Consider the following 20,833-nt stretch of genomic DNA (forward strand, 5'->3'; position numbering starts at 1 on the left):
CAGCTCGGGGGCTTGACCTCGCTCTCTCGTTGCCTGCTTCTTCCAGTTCTTCTGACCAAAACCCAGTCGGAGCCTTCCCTGAGCTGTCAAGGTACGGTGAGCCGGTTCCGGCCTGGCTTTGCATGGCTCTGGACGAGGGTGATGCATGGACGTGGCATTTGCGCGCAGGGTCTGAAGGAATGCAGGTGTGCCTTGCAGCCCTTCTAGGGGCATCTCGTCAGCTGACATGTAGGTTGGGTTTGGTTTCTTGACTCCGTGGATGCTTGAGAGAAGAATGTCCCTCGTGTGGGGATTTGTCATGCGGTTCCAGTGGCTGAGCAAATGAAGGAGGTTGGGGTAGAAAATGCGTCCTTTAGGAACACGGAATTTCAGGGCGAGCGGAAGCGGCACGTGCGGAAGACACACCGTTTTCCTTTCTAACTGTGCTCACCTGCCCTTGAGGTCCGTTCTGTCTGCTGCAGACTTTTGGGCGGTATAGACTGTGAAATGTAATCTTTTCTGTCATAGACAAGTATACAGATGATCAGTCCAGCTTCTGAATTTACTCTGATGCTTATTTGTCATACACTTGACATATATACACAGATATATATATATATGTATGTACATATATATTTATATATATGTGCACACAGATGCATATCATATATTGGAATTTATGTGAATTTATTGGACTACACGTGCACACACACACTGTCTCCACAAAGTTCATTAATGAGTATTTATCTCTTACATAAAAGATAGTAACGGAACAAAAGTGGACATCGGTCTGGAACCACAGGCCATGCATGTTGCGTCTGACCATAGCCCTCATCGGTTATGGACCCCGTCGCACCGTATAGATGGATATTGCAAACAGAAAGATTCTCTTTTAAGAAGCACCATGAGTGGTAGTTGTTTTGAGCAGGGAAGTCATGCATGTGAAGCCTTCTTCAGTCTGGATCGGTTCGATTTGGGGCTGTAGGCAGACGGAGAGCAGCAGAGACAGGTGGTCGAGACTCCTGTGTGCCCGGGCTCCTGCCGGGGACCCGAACTCAGCAACTTGCCTGTGTGAAGGATACCCATGCAGGCCTGGGTCTCCTCTGGCCTTGACTTGCTTGTGACCATGCTCTGGCCACTGAACGGCTCTGACCTTCCGTTTTCTCCTCTGGAAAAGTGAACGGTTTGGATTCGCTGGTATTCGGGAGCCCCCACAGCCCCTCTCCTCCCCTTGCACTGTTCAGCTCATCTGAACATATTATTCTCCAGATCACATCCATACTTCAAAGAGTATGTGCTTTTTTAGAGATGGAGCATGTCATCCCCTACACTTTGATTGCTATTTAACTTCTAGTACACGAGAGAAAACCGAAAGAAAATCAGGTTCGTGCTCAAATTGCCGTGTGTTTGGAACCACGGGTTCTAGGCCTGATGCTTGTGTCCTCCCAGCCCGGCTGTGTTTCCATGAAGAGTTACCGCCCTGATGTATGGCAGGCACCTGCTGCCCCTTTACCTGATGGGGAACACCAAGGAACATCAAGTGCTCTTGCTCTGCTCTCAAGCTGACCCTCCTGCTTGTCTGCTGGGTCCCAGAGGCCTCATAGAAGGCCCCAATCAGTACAAAATCGCCAGTCCCTTGCCCCTATACCTCAGACCGTCTGCTTGGGGCCCCCACTGCCTCCAGAGAGCCAACAACCTGTGGCCACATAAGAAAACACCTCTTGGGTCACTGCAGGCAGGCTCCAGCGCCTGGGCTGTCCCTGGGCATCCAGACCAGCCTCTGTCCCTGTTCAGGAAGAGAAAAAAAGAGGCTCGATTCTGTGACAGTTTTCTGATCAGTCTGTCATTTCTGTGGTTGGTGTCATTGCCTATGTGCCCGTAACACTTTCTCTCTCTCGTTCACCCGCCGGGCACTATGATATCACGCATTTTACTACGTCTGTGTTCACCTATCACTCAATTCTAAAAACATGATTAGTTATGGATACACATATTAAGGCATACTGTTGTTTACCTATACGTAGCTTTACTCTGTAGTATTCTTGCTATTAAATTCCATAGCTCTGTGCTTCGCGTGGAGGATCACAATGTGATCAGCCATGAGATCCACTTCCATACGTGCACATGCATAGACACGTGCCTTGGGATTGGAGCTGCCCCGCTCACTGGTTTGGGTGTCGTGTGATGTGGAGGGTGCTAGTGGCTCAGCTGGGGCCACTGCACATAACCAAGAGCCTTGGCTGTCAGTACTAAAACCTGAGCCTTTGCCACTTACACAGTGATTTAAGGAATAGAGGTGTTTAGGTTTTACTTTGTTGGGTAGACAGTATTCGTGTTAATGCATTTATTACTAGCATCCTGACTTTCGTGTGTGTTCTCTAATTGGAGTATGAAATTCTAGGGCAGCGGATAAGGAAGTTAACTGATGTGTATACCTGTTTTGGGTTGCTATTTTCACAGCTGACTTGTACAACCCCAGTCCAGATGTTCTACCTGTGCATTGCCCATCTGGCTCTCTAGCGGTTGGCAGTGGGCGGGGGAAATTCATTTTTGTATCCTTCAGGAACACCTAAATGTTTCCCCTCTGCCATCTCTGTGAGCTTGGAAGAGAAGAACCATTCATGAAAAAAGCCTGGAGTGGCCTCTGGAGTGTCAGCAAGCCAGTGAATTATGGCAATCAGAGATGGTGGGGCACCATGTGTCCCAGGCGGTTACCTGAGCTTACCAGGTGGTATCGAAATAATCCTATGAATCACAAGAATCGCATCCAATCACATCTCATTTCCCCACCTTCCGGAGGCTGAGAGGTGGGAGGATTCACCCCTCTGCTGATGAGGACAGTGAATGCAAAGAAACACCGTGCTCAGGGTCTGGGCTTAGGTCTGGGTCGGTCAGACTGCAGCACTGGTGCTTGCCCCCGGGGCCAGTGGCAGTTCGTGGTTCAGAGGAGTGAAGGCTAAGATCACCATGTGGCTCAGGAGCTTGAACTACCCCAGGTGTCTGTTGCCTTTGGCAGTTCCCCATCTGGAACACGACGGGGCTCGTTCCAGCCCTAAACTTCTGATGAGGAAAACACCAAGAAAGAAGAGCAAAGACTTGGAGCCCAAAAATAACGAAACAACAGAAGAAAGAGAAATGGGCCCCCTAGAGAATGTAATCAAAAAGGAAAACATTCTGGTTGAGGTCGAGGAACACAAATCTGGAAACGTGAATCCTAGATTCTTGTGATTGGATGCCAGTCTTGTGATTCATGGGATTATTTCGATACCACCTGGGTAAACGATCACTGCTATTCCATAGTCTGGACATGAGTGGGGCTCTTCAAGCCAGAAAGTTGTCGATTTATCTTGTTTAGTGTTTTCACCTCACTCGCAATTCTTAAAGCAGATGTTTCACACAGATGTCCCGGTCCTTAGGACTGTGCTGTCGGCCCGAGGGTCGTGAACCATGTGTGGCTTGTGGGCACCTGGAGTGTGGCCAGTCCAAACCGAGTTGTGCTGTGTGACCAGCACACTGCATTTTGAAGACTCAGGACCAAAACGAATTTAAAACTTCTCATTCCATCATTTTTCTAGCAATTATGTGATGGAATGATAACGTTTTAGATATGTTGGATTACATAGAACACATTACTAAAGTTGCACCTGCTAGAGAATGTAAAATTGCATGTGTGGCTCAATTTTTCTAGTGGACGGTCCTGCCCTAGAACTTTTTATTTGTTTTTCTCATTCACATACAGGGTTCAGTCCCACTCAGAGAAAAATGCCACCGAAATCACTGAAGATTATTATAAGAACTTCAGTGATTTCATAAATGGGACTGGAGGCTTTGAGGTGGCTCGAAATGCTTTGAAAGGCATAGTTGGTGGTTTTACTGTCTTGTAAAAACTGGAAGTTTAAGAGTGGAGGATTCATTTGTTGAGATTTTTAAAGAGTGCTGTTTAATCTCGTTTCATATGCTGATAATAACAGCCCTTTTTTTTTCCCCTCCCCCAGAAACCTTTAGAAAATCATCGCTTGGCAATGATGAGACAGATAAAGAGAAGAAAAAATTTCTGGGATTTTTCAAAGTTAATAAAAGAAGCAGTAGTAAGGTAATGGATTAAATACACGTTGGATTCTGCATTATGGAAAAGTAGTTGCTTGGGATATTTGTACTCACCCTATCTTGGAATCTTTCTAAATATTTTTAGGAGTATTCATTCCTTCGGGTGAAAGGGAGCTTATCCACACGCACCAAAGTGGCTCACATATTTCCACACGTGATTCCTAAAGCTGGGGGGTAGCATTGTATTCGCCAGCATGGCACGAAGTCGCGAGTGCGGCTCGCTGGTGCATGCGCAGTACCTGGTGTGAAGCGGCAGCTCGCTTCCGGCGCATGCGCAGTACCTGGTGTGAAGCGGCAGCTCGCTTCCGGCGCATGCGCAGTACCCGGTGTGAAGCTGCCGCTCGCTTCCGGTGCATGCGCAGTACCCGGTGTGAAGCTGTGGCTCAGGAAACACCCTGTGGATTGATGAATGAATGAGGGAGCGCATATTTATAGAAGACAATCCATATTCCTACAAACGAAATGCCTTTAGAACCTGTTTAACGTGCGAAGCCTCTCAGAGCTGCTCTTGGGCCTTTTTGTGGAGAAGGGTGTCAGTTGTTGAACGGGTCCTTTGCTAGTAAATTTTAGATAGGCTTTGGTCTTCCCAGTATGGTTTGGACTATACTGCATGATAAGTTAATTGTATTGATCTTGTTGGTCTTTATTGAATAAATCTTAAAGTCATATTTTGGAGGCCTTGTTGTAGAGTGAGGCCATAGTACAGAGAATAAGACTGAAGATTTTTACAGTCACTTCTGAAATTCCCAAAACCATAAATGCCCTCTCACTACCAAGAAATGAAACTGCTCGTTGTCCCTGTTATATTTGTCTAAATGGTGTATTTGGCTAGTATCTGGTAGTTTCTCCTTACTAATAAGTGGGACTGAAAAAGACAAAATTGTTCTAGCCAATGCTAGACTCTGATACCATCAGGTCGGTTTGGAATTGTCCACCTGTATACAGGTGAAAGCAGGGTAGGAGGGCAGCCTGGTGTCGGCAGAAAGGCCCCCCTGCCCTCTGCGGGGACCCGTGCACCTGCACGCCAGGCTGCGCATCTCATTTCCCCACCTTCCGGAGGCTGAGAGGTGGGAGGATTCACCCCTCTGCTGTTGAGGACAGTGAATGCAAAGAAACACCGTGCTCAGGGTCCAGGCTTAGGTCTGGGTCGGTCAGACTGCAGCACTGGTGCTGGCCCCTGGGGCCAGTGGCAGTTCGTGGTTCAGAGGAGGGAGGACGGTGAGCCCCAGGAGTGAAGGCTAAGATCAGGAGCTTGGACTACCCCAGGTGTCTGTTGCCCTTGGCAGTTCCCCACACACAGCGCAGCTAGCTCATTTTCTCTTCCATGTCCTGATGCTTTGATTTTGATTTTGTGAATCTCCTTTTTCTTACTGGTTATTATGTTTCGATATGCCCTTTGAAAATCTGTGCTCAACATGTCTCTCTTTTCCTTCTCCCCATCTTGCATTCCCGCCCAGCTCCTCTTCTCTCCCCTCCCCTGCCACTCCCATCCCCCTTTTTCTCCCTTCCTCCCTTCCCCACGCCCCTCCCCTCCTTTCCCTTCTCTCTGGTCAGGTTTACTTGAAATTACAGATTCAGACTTTTGCATCTGAATTTCCCTTTGCTCTATCAAGGTTGGGTTTCTTGGTTCCTAAAATTTGGGAGGTTAAGTTTGCCAGGACTGCACTCCCCGCCATCCTCCTTCATCCTGAAGGCACCAATTCAGAGTAAAACCTACCATTTCCTCACACTGAGATCTTAAGAGTCCTCTTGTGTCTTCCTCTTTTTGAGAGATGAAACTGCAGGCAAAGCCAGTAAAAAAAAAAAAAAAAAAAAAGTCGAGAAATGCTTTTGTTTTAAGTAAAATAAGATTGCCTAAGGTGTGGGAGATTAGAGACTGCCCAGCTTCTGAGGGTTCTTCAGGGACACCACCCCAGGAGGACCCTGGGAAAATGCCACAGGCTGCAGGGACTCCTGTCTTGCCTGCCATCTTGGCACCGTCTTGGCCAGCTGGGATTATTTTTCCTTTCTAATGTACCCCCTCTCTTCCTGTCACTTACATTATGTAAGTGAAGTGAAGAGAAGTACTCTAGACTTCTCTTAGGTTGTTATATCCTTACCGGATTATTTGTTGTTTTTTTCTTCATTCCTTGTTTTCTTCGCTTCATGGTTTCAGATGCTAAGTGCAACTTCATTTCATCTTCCAGAAGCCTGGTGAGAGAGGTGCTACCCACCTCATTTCACAGGTGCAGGAAAGAAGGCTGCGTCCCCCTGAGCTGACCCTCGGGCCAGTGGCTGCCCGAGGTCAAACCAGCCTGTCTTTCCTGAGCCCTGGCTCTTCCTCACCCGTTCACACTGTAATGCTTGACACATCCAGAACTCCACTTTCATGCACTAATACTAAGAGGGTTTGGAGGAAATCATTATTTACATGGTTTCTAAAATCTTACGATGTCAGATAGTCCACAAATGTCTCAAGAGGACAGAACGGTAAGAATGGAGAAATATCAAGGTGATTAAAGCTAAAGGCGGTCTTTACAATATCTGCTTGAAGCAAAAAATGTGTGTGTGTGTGTGTGTGTGTGTATAAGATCTCAACAGAGGATATATTTGAGGGATTTCATTTTGGCTGAAGTAGATGAGGGTGTGTATCCTTCCTTGTTTTGAAACTTTGTTATTTTACTGTTTTAAAAACATGATAATTTTGACATTATTTATTCCCCTAACCCAGAGGTTTTGAAAAAGTACCTAAGAATCACCCTAAGACCTAGGTTAATAATGGGATCCTGGGGTCATCTGCCCAGAGACTCTCATGTTGGGGGGTCAGCTTGGCAGCCCGGTTGCACCTGGTGATTCTGTAGCTGGTGGCCAGCACGCCGTCATGCAAAATGTCCTCTTGAAGAATGAAGTAAGATGTCATTACTGTTTATCTTTTGTGGACAGACAGTGAGATATTTGGTGATTTATTTCTGTATATATTCAATGAGCAGCACAGTGGTAAACCGAATTTAAAACTCAGAAATCCCCCCAAAACTAGTCAATGAATTGGCTTTTTGAGCAAATTCCATCAGCTCAGACTCATGAAACTACTGTTTTCATATTATATATTTTCGAAGCTAAAGATACGCTTTTGGGAAAAAGCAAAAGGAAAACCCCTCCCTTGAGTTATGGATTTCAAAACTGGTTTTCAGATCAGTGAGCACTTTGGTTCGGGGCTTTGGGGTTCCTGCCCTGAGGGGCGTGGCCGTGGATTACAACCACCCAGTGCAGAGCCTGCTGCCTTGAAGACCACGCTGGTTTTGTGTTGTAATAATCGCCGAGGATGACTTTTTGTTTGGTCTTACTTTGACCTGGAGGTAACGTGCGGTGTGTCTGTGTTCCAGGCGGAGCAGATCGGGCGGTCCGGGTTGGACAGTGATGAGGACACCTCACAGTCTGCTTTGGGAAAGGGCTCAAACGTGAGTACCAACCCCACAGGTGCTTCTTGCTAACAAGGTGGGCTACTCACTGCTTCATAGGACCTTCTAGAAAATAGGACTGTAGATTAGTTTAGTTGTTTGGTTTTTGTATGTTCAGTCTAACAGATGCATGAAGCTGTGTATGCCTTCCCGTTTCCCTGCCCATGCTACATTTAGAAGCTGTGGGGTCTTTTAGTTCCTACTTCTCTGTACTGTCAACACAATCAGGAGGATTCAAGAATTACGTTAACTGAATTTATACCCTCTGGAATCGCTTCCATACGTTCAGGAGCAGCTGATGATTTGGGGGCCACACGGCCTTCTTTCCCCTCCTGAAATCTACCAGTTCCTAAACTGTGTGACTGCACTTCAAAAGGATTTTTTTTTTTTTTTTAGAAAGAGAGAGAGAGAGAGAGAGAGGCTCTGTGAGCAGTAGGGGAGGGCCAGAGGGAGAGGGAGAGAGAATCTTAAGCAATCTCCACACCCAGTGCAGAGCCCAGCGTGGGGCTCGACCTCATGACCCTGAGATCATGACCTGAGCCAAAATCAAGAGTCTGATGCTTAACTGACTGAGCCACTCAGGTGCCCCTTTAGTTGTATAATCTTAAGCAAGTCTTTACCTGCCATGACCACATCAGCAATGTCATTTGCTTTATTATGAAATAGACTTAAATCAACTGATAATAGTTTGAAATGTCCATTGATGCATTAATCTGCAATCATAGTCTCAATTTTTGGCCACAACTTATTGGAAAATGTCTTCTAATACTTAATGTACTCTATAAGCTACATTTGTGTTCGAGTGGGAAGTCTATTTACTTACACTAGAGGGCTTGGCTGCTCACACCTCTTTGCTTATTGCAAATGGGCTAGGTATTTTAACTTTTTCTACAGGAAAGGATGGAAGCATAAATTTTGTAGTGGGCATTGCTCATTTGTGTGATTTTTTTTCTCAGTGCAACATAAGGAAATATATTCATGACATAGATAAATAGATAGAGCCTAGGCAAAAACTTCATAGGAAGCATCCACAGCATTTATAAGGAAAATTATAGAATACCACAAGGACACACAAAAATAGAATTGTACACATGGAAGACAGGCCATGTTCTTAGATGTGAAGATTCAACATTATTATGTTGATTGGGTTTTGTGGTGGAGCTAAATAAATTAGTTATAAAGTTTACTTGGAAAAACAAGCAAGCAGTAACTAGCCAGGAAAACTCTGAAAGACAAGGGTAATGGATAAGCCTGGGTAGTTTTAAAATAACTTCTAATGCCTCTGTAATTCAGACTGTGTTACACTGACCACAAAGAGCTCAATGGAACCAAATAGAAATCCCAGAGGCAACTGAAGACAGAAATTGAAGTACAATATAGGCAACACATCAAATCGGTAGAGGGAAATAAACTTATTTTTACAGAGATTTGAGATCATTGAAGAGCCCAACAGCAAAAGATAAAATCATACGCATTTTCAGTGTAAACACTAGGATAAAAAAATACAGAAATGTAAATATAAAATTGAAACCATGTAAGAATTAGCAGAAAACAGGAGTGAAGTCATCTGTAAATTGAGAGGAGGGAATATTTTCTGAAAATGCTGGTGAATTTGACTTAAGGGGAAAAAAAATTTTTTTGAATGACAAACGAGAGAGGGAGAGAGAATATTATCAGCAAAGTAAAAATCCAAATGACAGATGGGGGGAGGGTTGGAAATAGAGAAGCAATGACAACCTTATGTACGTGAGATCACAGGATGTTTGTCTTTCTCTGTCTGACTTACTGCACTTAGTGTGATTCCCTCTAGCTCCATCCACATCATTGCAAATGGCAGGATTTCGTTCTTTTTGATGGCTGAGTAATATTCCATTGCGTATATATAGCACATGTTTTCTGTCCATTCAGTTCTATATGGAATCTAAAAAACAAAGCAAACAAAAGACAAACAGAAACAGACTCATACAGGGAGCAAACTGGTGGTTGTCAGAGGGGACGGGGTGGGGGCATGTGCTAAGGAGGTGAAGGGGGACTTAGACATACAAGCTTCCAGTTACAGGGAGGAAGGGTGCAGCATAGGGAATGCAGCCAATAATATTGTAATAACACTGTATATAATGTGACACAACACTTACCGTGGTGACCGTTGAATATAGATTTGTCTACTCTACTTCAATTAAAAAAAAAAGAAAAGAAAAAAGAAAGAATGATGACATCCTGACCAAGACAGATAGAAAGCTCACAGAAAAAAAAAAAAGTGGTGCATAAATAAATGGAAAAGTGCTCAAACTCACTCATAATGAGAACTAGAAATTAAGCCTCCAGTGAACTTCCACTTGTCACTCATTCCGCGGTCTGTCCGTTTGTGCAATGCGAAGCTGAAGAGCGTTAAATGGAGAGTTTTCCAGGATATTTTTTCAATTTTTTTTAAGATTTTATTTATTTATTTGAGAGAGAGAATGAGATAGAGAGAGCATGAGAGGGGAGAAGGTCAGAGGGAGAAGCAGACTCCCTGCCGAGCAGGGAGCCCAATGCGGGACCCGATCCCGGAACTCCGGGATCATGACCTGAGCCGAAGGCAGTCGCTTAACCAACTGAGCCACCCAGGCGCCCTTCATTTTTTTTTTTTAAATGAAGGGTGACTTTTCCTGAAAACCAGAGTTAATAAGTGAAGCTGCATTTCATTATTGGCCTCCAAACAGAGTTTACTGGGCTTGAAGCCATAGGGCAGGACAGCACTTAATAAAATAATGGCGGCAGGTGGTGATGGTGACCACCACGTGCCGGCCTATGACGGGCCTGTGCTTAGTTCTGCGATCTGTCATCCTCCTTACGAAGACGCAGAAACTGCCAGCTTCCGGAGGCTGAGTGGTTGACCAAATATGGACAGGTGCTTATGTTGGCTAAAGTATTTTATGTTCATGCCCAATTTCTTTTTTAAAAAAATTTTATTTAGTTATTTATTTGAGAGAGAGAGAGAAAGCACACACACGATTGGGGGGTAGAGGCAGAGGGAGACACAGACTCCCTGCTGAGCAGGGAGCCCGATGCGGGCCTCCATCCCAGGACCCCGAGATCATGACCTGAGCCGAAGGCAGATGCTTCACCCACTGAGCCACCCAGTCACCCCTCATATTCATATTTCTTTATGTCCATTATGTCTTAACTTATGTTTGATATTATGATCGCGTCTATCAAGCATGGTGTGTTGGTGATGGAACTTTCCTTATGAACACTCCGCTCTTATTTTTATAAATGTCCCCCCAAGCCAGTGACTTGTAGCTGAGTGCCCTGCCTTTAGGGTGTGAGAGCAAGGCTTTAAATCTCACACAGCAAAGGGGACCTCTCTGTCTCCCCTTTCCCCATCTGTATAGCGGGTGCAACACTACCCATCCTGCCCGATCAGCAATCACAGAGCTCACCTAACACTCTGGGAAGCATTCTGAAGTGTGAGTAAACTCATTCAGAGTTTTATTAAAAAGTTTGCAGAAACTATTGCTTATTTTCCCTTGAGAAAATATGAGTGGTTCATCATAAGAGTCTGAAGAGAATAGATTTGCATTAAAAGAAAATATCCTTTTTTAAAAAAGATGTATTTCTTTGAGAAAGAGAGAGAGTGTGTATGAGAGCAGGAGGAGGGGCAGAGGGAGAGGGAGAGAGAATCTCAAGCAGACTCCCCACTGAGTGCAGAGCCCAAACCAGGATTTGATCCCACGACCCTGAGATCATGACCTGAGCTGAAATCAAGAACCTGCCGCTCAACCAACTGAGCCACCAGGTGCCCCTAAAAGAAAGTATCCTAAAGGGGATGGCCGTAAGTCATTAGATCTTCCCTAAAAAGGTAGTTAATTTCATGTAAACCAAAGTTTATTCCAAGAATCACCTTCATTTTCTTAATCATAGAACCCTTGAATCAGTAAATATAATCACCTCCCTAATAATGTCCGGCTGTTTTCCTGGAATTTTGCATTTTTCTGGGAAACTCTCCCTCCTGTATCCATGCATGGCACAAAATTCCCTCACCTCTCACCTTTGGACCCCGAGATGCAGGGAGGGGACATGGTCACCACTGGATGTGATTAATGGTGAGGGGACATTGCTCTCAGGCCTCTGTCCCCATCCTCTGCCCTGTCCCTAAGTCACATGAGCAACAGTGATAAATCATGCACATTGATGGAAAGAGGTACCTGAGTTAATTTGTAATTGCATGCATAAAAATGCCACACACCCAGAAATACCACATCGGTCCCATAAAGTGGAAAATGCTCTGATGGAGGAGGAAAGTGACCCAAGTTCTCATCCTGGTCCTGTTACTAACTCTGGGCCATTGGGCAAGTCGGCAAATGAACCATAGTAACTGACCTTCTATGGGCCCCTTGTCTTTGTTTAAAAAAAAAAAAAAAAGCCAGATTCTACAAATTTGATCAATCTAAAGTTTATCAACATGAGTTATATCAGATACCATTGCACTGTTCGTTACCATAAAGTTAAAAAGTCTTTTGGTGACTGATTTTCAAAAATCACTGTCTCAATTAAAAAAACAAAACCAAACCAAAACAAACCAACAGCAAAACAAAAAACCTTAAAATTATCTGGGGCCCTTTGACCCTTTGCCCTGTTAAGGCAGTTATGGAAATCCTCTACCAGCATAGTGCTTGCTTCTCATGGATGGAAGTGATTTCCATATCCAAAGCCCTAATCTGTGTTTGGGAACCAGGTGGGAGTGTCCCCCACAGAGTAGTCTGGCCCTGATGGGGGTACCTGCAGCATCAGAGGCCTGCACTGAGGAGCCCAGAAGTTTATAGGGACGCCCACCAGTAAAACAGCACTTTTAGGAAAAGTTACTCAAAACTAAGTTGTAAAGGAAATTCCACAGTTTTAGCTGCCCCGAGTCCCATGTTTATGGGAGATGCTGTACTTGCACCCCAGCGTGCCCGAGCCCGTGAAGAATCCTGTCTCCTGTGGATCCCGAAGAACTTGGAGCTTCTCCCGGGAGGGTGTGTTGACTCAGTGCTGCCACGAGGGGTCAGTGTTTCCACAAGCAGAGCCAGGCCTCGGAAAAGCTCAGATTCCCTGTTTTTGGACCCTCCACGAATTGAGAGCAGAATAATACGTCCGGAGGGCGGAGCCACATGTTTGTGATGTAGAAGTCATTTTGGTTATAAATCAATTACAAAGAGCTGTTTTGATGGCTTTGTACCTTTCTAAAGCGTTTTGTATTCAAAATTAAGAGACAGATGGCATATGGAAAGTTTTAAAAGTGGAAGGCAGGAATCACATAGAATGCCTACAGCCCAGCCCAGTTTTCTGTCACTTCGTGTGTTTTCTTGAGCCTTTCTTGCTTTTTTAAGATTTTACTTATTTATTGTAGAGAGCGCGCACGCAAGAGCGTGCGCGCACGGGGAGGGGAGGGGCAGAGGGAGGGTGAGAGGGAATCTTAAGCAGACGCCACGCTGAGCGTGGAAGCTGAGGCAGGACTCTACCTCACGGCCCTGAGATCGTGGCCTGAGCCGAGCCGAAACCAAGAGTCAGGTGCTCAGCCGACTGAGCCACCCAGGCGCCCTGAGCATGTGATTCTTAGAATGAGAATAATATACAAATGAAGTTGATTGGCAGTGCCTAATGCCAATACTTGGTTCTCAGAGTGAAAAGAAGAGACATGGATTTTTAACCTTTTGGCTGAAGACGTAATGTTTGTAGGGATGAGAGGTAGAAAATGTCCCTTTCAAAATACTGATTTTCCTTGTGTTCCCGTAAGACATGAATATCTCTTTTTCTGTACTGTGTGCATGTCCTTCATGACCTTCTCCCTGCTCTTTGACGGGCAGGTGTAAGACCAGAGTCTAAGTAGCCAGCAGGTGCGTTGCTTCTGTGAGTGGCATTTAAGTTGCTTGGTCAGTGGAGAGAAGCGAGCTCCCACCCCCTCGGCGTCCGTCCCACCTCAGGACATGGCAGCTCTGTCCTCATGGGTCTTAGACCATAACCTGGGCATGTTCTCTCTGTTATCCCACGCCATCCGCGGGCCATCCTGAAACCCTGTCTGCCACCTTCCCGGTACATGGGACTCTCTGCTCTGGGGGTCACCGCGGTGCAGATCTCCCGGTGGCTGGCTGTGCGTCCATGACCTCCTTTGTGGCCTCGCCCCTTAGGTTCCTGCTGGCGCATTTAGCAGGCAGAGCGAGGCTTCCAGAAGGTGGGTCCCGACAAGGCACTGCACTGCCCAGAGTAGCCTCTCCTCATTCGGTGCAAGAGTCCTCCGTGGGTTCCCCTCCCAGACACTCTCCCCACCTCTTCCCATCAGGGAACATCCTCCAGGGTCCTAGACACGCTCTCCTGGGTGTCCATCCGGCCTTTTGAGAAAGAACCGAAGCTGGAGCTTGCCCACGCTGTGGTCTCCCGGGTCTGTGCATTCGAGTTACCTTTGAACCCTGGTCCTGCTCGGCCTCTCACTGCACCTGCAGCCTCCTCCCTGGCCTCTAGCTGCACTCCAGCCTCCCGCATCGACTCAGGATGTGTCGACCTGTGTCCCAAGTTCTCTGCGCTGCCCTTGACAGCCTCCTGAAGTCCCTGGTAACAGAGAAGGAAATGCCACCTTTTGTTAAAATGAGCTTTCTTCCTGGGCATCCCTTGGCCTCTGAGCTCCACGCCTTTCCTTTCCAGCTTGTCCAGGGACTTGCTGGCTGGGTGGGCAGTGCCTTAGGGCTGCCAGCTGCTGAATCTCCTCCCTCCTGACGCTGAAAGGGATTTGCCTCTTGAGGTCCATGCCCTGGAACGTTCTCTGCCATCACTCACCTGCTCCAGGCTGGGCTCCTTGGTGGCATGAACCCGATGCCCTCCGGACGGTACTCCCACCCTGGAGCCTGGAGGCTTCCCAAGCCCTGGATTTCTCCCTGCTCCATGGCCCCTGCTCCCCTTCCCAGGTTGTGCCACTCTCTTGATTTTTCCATCTTAACTTTTCCCGTCTACAGGGATTCCTTCCTCTTCCTCCCAGGGAGCTGTCCCTGCTGGCCAGGGACTCCCCAGGGAGCAGGGCTGTGGCCTCTCGCTTCCCTCCCCACGCCTCCCCTCCCCAGGCTCCATTCCTTCCTTCAACACAAAGCGCGTGCGAGGGTCTCTCCTTTAGGAAATTTTTCAGCAGAGTCCCAAATTATAGAGAGTGGCAGAATAAAATAAACAGTCATGTGTCATCCGCCCACAGTTAACAAATGTTCCCAGGGAGCCAAATCTGCCCCCTACCATTTTGTGAGTTTTTAAGAAGTACAACAAACACAGATGAAGCTGCCTCTATAACTCTGACATAACCCGTTCCCTCCTTCCGCCCCCGACGGTCACAGCCCCTTGGAAGGTTTTGTGCTTTAATAAAGGTAGTGAATGGGTATTTGTCCATACACAGCGCGCGGTGATTTTTATATTATTTAGCGCTGTGCGTAAAGATTTGTTTTCTGAAGTCTGCATCTTGAGTCACAGAATGAGAAGAGTTGACGTTGAGAAAAAACAGACAAGGAAGGACAGAAGGAAGGGAGAGAAAGCACAAGGGAGGAGAAGAGAACCCAGGGCCTCCTCTGAACTAATTCATCACAGTGATCCCTCTCCCTCGGCCCTCTGCCCCCAGCCCCTCACTGGGCAGACTTTCACGGAGGCTCTGCCCTAGGAGACACAGGGGACCCCAGGGCACTTGGGGTACAGAGAGGAGCCAGGCCAAGCCCTGCATTCAGGAAAGACACACAAGGGGAGCCCCTGGCCCAGTGCTGCTCATGCTCCAAGTGCAAGGGCATCGGGGGTCTTGCGAGAATTCTGGTCCAGGGGACCAGGGGTGGGGCCTGTGATTTAGGATTTCTGAGGTGCTCCCAGGTAACACTGCTGTGACTGAGAACCAAGGCCCCGAGCGCTGGTGAGGGGTGGAGTCAGCGAGCAGAAGGGCGGCTGCGGCATGGAGGAAGGTCTGTGCAGAGAGGGCAGGCCCTGTGGGGACCCAGCCTCTGAGCTGGTCCATCATCCCTCAGGAGGATCTGGGGGGAGGCATTCCGGGGATGGGGAATGGGCCAGGCGCTCGCGATGATCATCCGGTGAGCGCTGAGGGCCGGCATCTCCTTTTGGAGGAGATACTCAGATCAGCTCTCAGGAAGGGGCATTTCAGAAATGTTGGCACTGTGCTTCGGAAACTGAGCTAATTTCACCAGCTTGAACAGTAACCACTGCATGGACATTCCAAGGAGATAAAAAAAAAAAGAGGAAACAAAAAATAAAAATAAAAAGGTAAGAAAAGAATAGATTTGCCATGGTGGGCTTGAAAGAAATTTTTATGTATTATATATGCATGTGTATAATATATACACACATGCATATTTAGTCAGAGGATATTGGTTGAACTCTAAGAATACATAGTTAGTGATATTTCCTAAGTGGTTTGTCTATGATATTTATTTTTTTTTTCTTTTAGCAGAGTGGATTTCTGCCTTGTCTGGATGGTTTTCTAGCTTCAGAGCAAAAAATACAGGCAAATCCTAAACGCAAATGGTGGTGAAGCTTATTCCTTTGAAAATACAATGATTTACAGAAAGGAAAAGTTTGATTTTTCCTTTGCACTTGAATTTCCTAGACTGCCCTGTCTTGGTGGGCTGTGAATCCTGTGTGGTTGAGTGGAGTTTGGCCAAAGTGAACATTCACCTTTTGGCTCCTGATGACAAAGGCCCTCCTCTGTGTAAATCATCACAATGGGACATAGAGCAGATTCTAAACGACTTGTGGCGTGGGACTTGAGTATTCCCAAGCAGATGTCATGCCTCTATTTAGGTTCCATTGAGTCAACACTTTACTGATTTGGATGCCGCTCTATTCACATACCATCCCCCCACCATGTCTCCAGCTCCTGAGTTGGCCTTAATGCACGGGGAAGGGGGTCGGAATCTAAGGAGGGAAGTCAAGCGTACATATGAACTGTGTAGTCTTTGTATTTCTGAGTAAAGCTGTTATTTTTCTTTTTTTTTAGGATTTATTTATTTATTTTAGAGAGAGAATGTGCAAGTGGGGGGAGGAGCAGGGGAGAGAGAGAGAGAATCTTAAGCAGACTCCCAGCTAAGGGCTGAGCCCGACACGGGTCCCGATCCTAGGACCCTGAGATCATGACCTGAACCGAAATCGAGAGTCAGATACTTAACTGACTGAGCCACCAAGGTGCCTCTATTATTATTATTATTATTATTATTATTATTATTTTATTTTCGTGGTTGTATGGCTAGTGACTAGTGCAGAGCTTGGAACGAGGAGGAGGGGCTTATATGTACCCATCAAATGCATGCATGCCATGTTCAGGAGTGCAGCCAGTGAAAATTGATTTCTGCATAGTTTGTTACTCCTCTATTTTTTTTATTTTACTTTATTCTATTTTATTTTATTTTTAAAAAATTTATTTATTTGAGAGAGATTATGAGCAATTGGATGGAGGGGAAGGGACAGAGGTAGAAGCAGACTCCTCACTGAGCAGGGAGCCTGATGGATGTGGGGCTCGATCCCTGGACCCCAGGATCAGTGACCTGAGCTGAGGGCAGACGCTTAACCAGCTGAGGCCCCCAGAAGTTCTTGATTCCTCTCATAGGCCTCCTAAGATGGGATCGATCCTTACAGGGATCAAGCACTAACCTTCCAACAACACAGGAGTCTGAGATGGTCCCTGTCATCTGCCTCTCCATCGGTTGGAAGGAGTGATGATGTAGGGACCCCGCAGGAGGTCTCCACAGGCTGGTCTGGAAGTTTCTACACGTCATGTCAACTCACGTTTTCTTGATGACAAGGCTGCAGGTGGCTGCAAGTAGCCTGGGAAGAGTAGCGTGCCTGGCTCCCGAGCGACAGTACCTACAGTGAGGTCAGAGGAAGGAGAGTGGGCTTTCTGGGTAGCTGGCAGCCCCCGACATTACCCCTGACGTGGGGCCATGGAGCCTGGGTCCTCCTTTCTGTGTCTCCTGCTTTCTGTTCCTTTCCTAGATGATAACACAGGAGAGGCTCTAAGGAAATGGTTTGAGTTCAAATCCACTCGCCGTTAGCAGCCACTTGACTCATTTACTTTGTAGGAGACTAGAACCTTGCATATGAGATTTTACGTCATTGAACATGCTGTAAGCCAAAAACAGAAGCGACAGCAAAATTTCCAGCAACTTTAAATCAATGACACATATTAAATGTGTCAGTTTTTCCTTAATAATATTTCATTCAGTGGGATGACTGAATCTTCCAGTAATAAAATATTAATATTAATTAACAATTTGATTTTCAATTAAATTTCAAAATCTCACTAAGTAAATTGAAATATTAATATTAATTAACCAAATAAAAATCTATTCAGTAATGAAATCTCACTAGACAAGTAAATTCGGGGAGATTTCATTTCTTTTAGCATATGCATATGGACGATTCCTTATTTTTATTCTAGTTATTTGACAGTTGCCATTTGCAATGACATGGATGGAGCTAGACAGTATAATGCTAAGCGAAATAAGTCAGAGAAATACAGGTACTATATGATCTCACTCATATGTGGAATTTAAGAAACAAAATAAATGAGCAAAGGGAAAGAAAAAAGAGAGAGAGAAACCAGGAAACAGACTCTGACTCTCAACTCCAGGGAATACACTGCTGGTCACCAGAGGGGAGGTGGGTGGGGGAATGGAGAAATAGGTGATGGGGAGGAAGGAGTGCACTTGTCATGATGAAAAAATAAAAATTAAATTAAATTTAAAAAGAGATAAAATAGGGGCGCGTGGGTGGCTCAGCCATTAAAGCGTCTGCCTTCGGCTCAGGTCATGATCTCAGGGTCCTGGGATCGAGCCCCGCATCGGGCCCCCTGCTCGGCGGGGAGTCTGCTTCTCCCTCTCCCACTCCCCCTGCTTGGGTTCCCTCTCTCGCTGTGTGTCTCTCTCTGTCAAATCAATAAATCTTAAAAAAGAGAATAAAATAATTAACAAAGCTACAAAAGATAATAAAATAAACTTAGAAAACCAAGAAAATCATTTGTTACCTATCTTCTGACTATCTGTAATTACCAGCCATAATAACTGGTAGCAACAAAGCAAAATTAACAGTGATATATTACTAAGAAGCAAGAATGGCGCATTTGAAAGCCTCGTCAACTCTTCTATTCTATTCTATTCTATTCTATTCTATTCTATTCTATTCTATTCTATTCTATTCTATTTTAAAGAACTTACTTATTTGAGAGAGAGCATGAGCAAAGGGATGGAGGGGAAGGGGCAGAGGGAGAAGCAGACTCCCCACTGAGCGGGGAGCCTGAAGGATGCGGAGCTCAATCCCAGGACCCCGGGATCAATGACCTGAGCTGAGGGCAGGTGCTTAACCAACTGAGCCCCCCAGGCGCCCCTCAATCCGAAGTTCTTGATTCCTCTCATAGAACAGAGGGGAGGTGGGTTTGACAAGTTTGACAAGCAAATGCCATGCAGGTAAAAGGCATCCTTTGCGCCATGGGCTTCTTCCTGGAGACATGACATGTCCCATAGGAACTTTATAGTCCCCCGGGGTGGTGAGGACCCACCAAGGAAGACAAAACTGGAATCTGGGGGAAACTCAAGCACAAAACAGTGATGACCCCCAGCGGGCTAGGGCAGGTGGTCCTCAGCCCTCGGGAAACATGCTGTAACCGTAGAGGAGGGTCTGCGGCACTGGCGGGGGTCACCGGGTGCCTCTCTCTGAAGATCCTTGAGGCCCCGCCAGGGAGGGAGGATTTGACCCCGAGAATGTCTGGGCTGGAATGGCCAGAGCATTCCCACTTCAGGCCTGAGACATGGAAAGGTCGAGAAGACCCCCACCAGCCCCTGCGCCAACCCCCACCAGATCTGAGTCGAATCACGCGGCAAGGGTGAGGGCAGGTTTGTCCAAGTGGACCTGTACAAATCATGACCTTTAATTAAGGGCATGACTTGTTCTGAGATCATGCGACATATGAGCCGGCAGTGGCTCTTTTAAACAAAGATCATTAAAGCACCTGGACACCCGGAGGAAGGATCAGCCAGGGACGGGCCACGGATGGGCCACGGGCAGGCCGCGGGCAAGCAGGTGGTGAGGGCCCCCCGGGCGCATCTGCCGGGGGCATCCCAAGGCCAGGATAGAGTTTCTGCTTTCTCCCAGAGGACTGAGAATCACCTGCTCCCTGCAGGTTCTCCAGGAACTTGTAACAGTTAGGTCCAGGGCAATCAAAATAGAAGAAGAGTAATATGACCATTTCAATGTAATTTTAGTGATCTGTGGCAGCTCTGTGTATTGGGGTCCTTCCTGGAACGCTGAGGTGAGGCGGTTTCTGGGGTCCACAACCGATGCTGATTTTAGTGTGGGATGCGCCCAGGCTGTGTGCCTTTCCTGTTGGTGGGTGAGCAGGGTCGAGTTGCTCTGCTGAGCCACCAGCAGGGTGCACAGGCCACTTTGGTGACCATGGAGCCAGGGCGTGACCATTCTCTGTATCTCAACATGTTTGGGGTCCCCTTCTCTGCCTCCCATGTCTAAGGGTCTGTGGAAGTGATAAGTACTCTGTGTTGTGTGTGTGTGTGTGTGTGTGTGTGTGCGCACGCATGCACACAAATGCCCTAGAGAACGTCAACTGCCACAGTGTTTAATGGAAGGGGGAGAAAATGGGAGAACGGTCCAAAGTGAGTGACGACGTTTGTGTCCATATCCCAGACATCCTGGAAAAATAAGTGAAATGCATTTGGCAGTAACTCAAATCTGTGAGACAGCAAATCCCCCAAATACCCAAAAAATGAGAAGAATCGCTTTCTGTGCTCGTTTCAGGAAATGGGGCAGCCAGCTTGAATGTTGCTCATAAAGCGAGAGAGAAAGCTGTGGCCAGATCAGGGACGGCGTTGGCTCCCGGTGTGAGACACACACACACACACACACACACACACACACACACACACACGTGCGAGCAACTCCCGAAGCAAGTGTGACTTGAGGAGAAACCAGGAACCTGGACACACCTGCCTGTGACCCTCAGGTGCAGAAGGTTCCAGGGCAAACACCTGGTGAGTGGTGTTCTGTGGAGAAATGGTCCAGCACCATGGGCCTCAGAACTCGGGTACTTGTGGCCTTTCTGGAAATTGTAAGAGAGGCGACCGACACTGGTGTTTCACCCTGACTCACAGAGAGTGGAGGAGAAAGCAGCCAAGAGGCAGCCAAGCCTGTGGGAAGAGCTATTTTGTGGACGACGAGCTGCCCTCGGACTCAGACAGAGGGAGAGGGATGCAGGGAGCTAGTGGGGTGCCTGTTCAATAAACCAGCAGGTGGACCTTCTGTCCAGGCCAGGAGAC

At 46.8% G+C, this 20,833-nt stretch overlaps 1 protein-coding gene across 7 annotated transcripts in view; it reads left to right on the forward strand.

The window, feature by feature from the left end:
• The window catches only part of COBL (cordon-bleu WH2 repeat protein), a 277,479-nt gene that overhangs the window by 126,496 nt on the left and 130,150 nt on the right, over positions 1 to 20,833 (forward strand). For 5 of the 7 annotated variants that reach the window (XM_073885054.1, XM_073885055.1, XM_073885060.1 and 2 more), the window contains exons 5-7: positions 47 to 91; positions 3,975 to 4,072; positions 7,449 to 7,523. In XM_073885054.1, coding sequence (XP_073741155.1) covers positions 47 to 91; positions 3,975 to 4,072; positions 7,449 to 7,523 — 218 coding nt within the window. The remainder of the gene's footprint in view (positions 1 to 46; positions 92 to 3,974; positions 4,073 to 7,448; positions 7,524 to 20,833) is intronic. The other 2 variants (XM_073885056.1, XM_073885061.1) reach the window with 1 other exon arrangement.

This window comes from Callorhinus ursinus, unplaced genomic scaffold (genome assembly GCF_003265705.2).
Source record: "Callorhinus ursinus isolate GAN/ISIS: 27379988/994484 unplaced genomic scaffold, GSC_fseal_2.0 scaffold60, whole genome shotgun sequence".
In the NCBI taxonomy this organism is placed as follows: domain Eukaryota; kingdom Metazoa; phylum Chordata; class Mammalia; order Carnivora; family Otariidae; genus Callorhinus; species Callorhinus ursinus.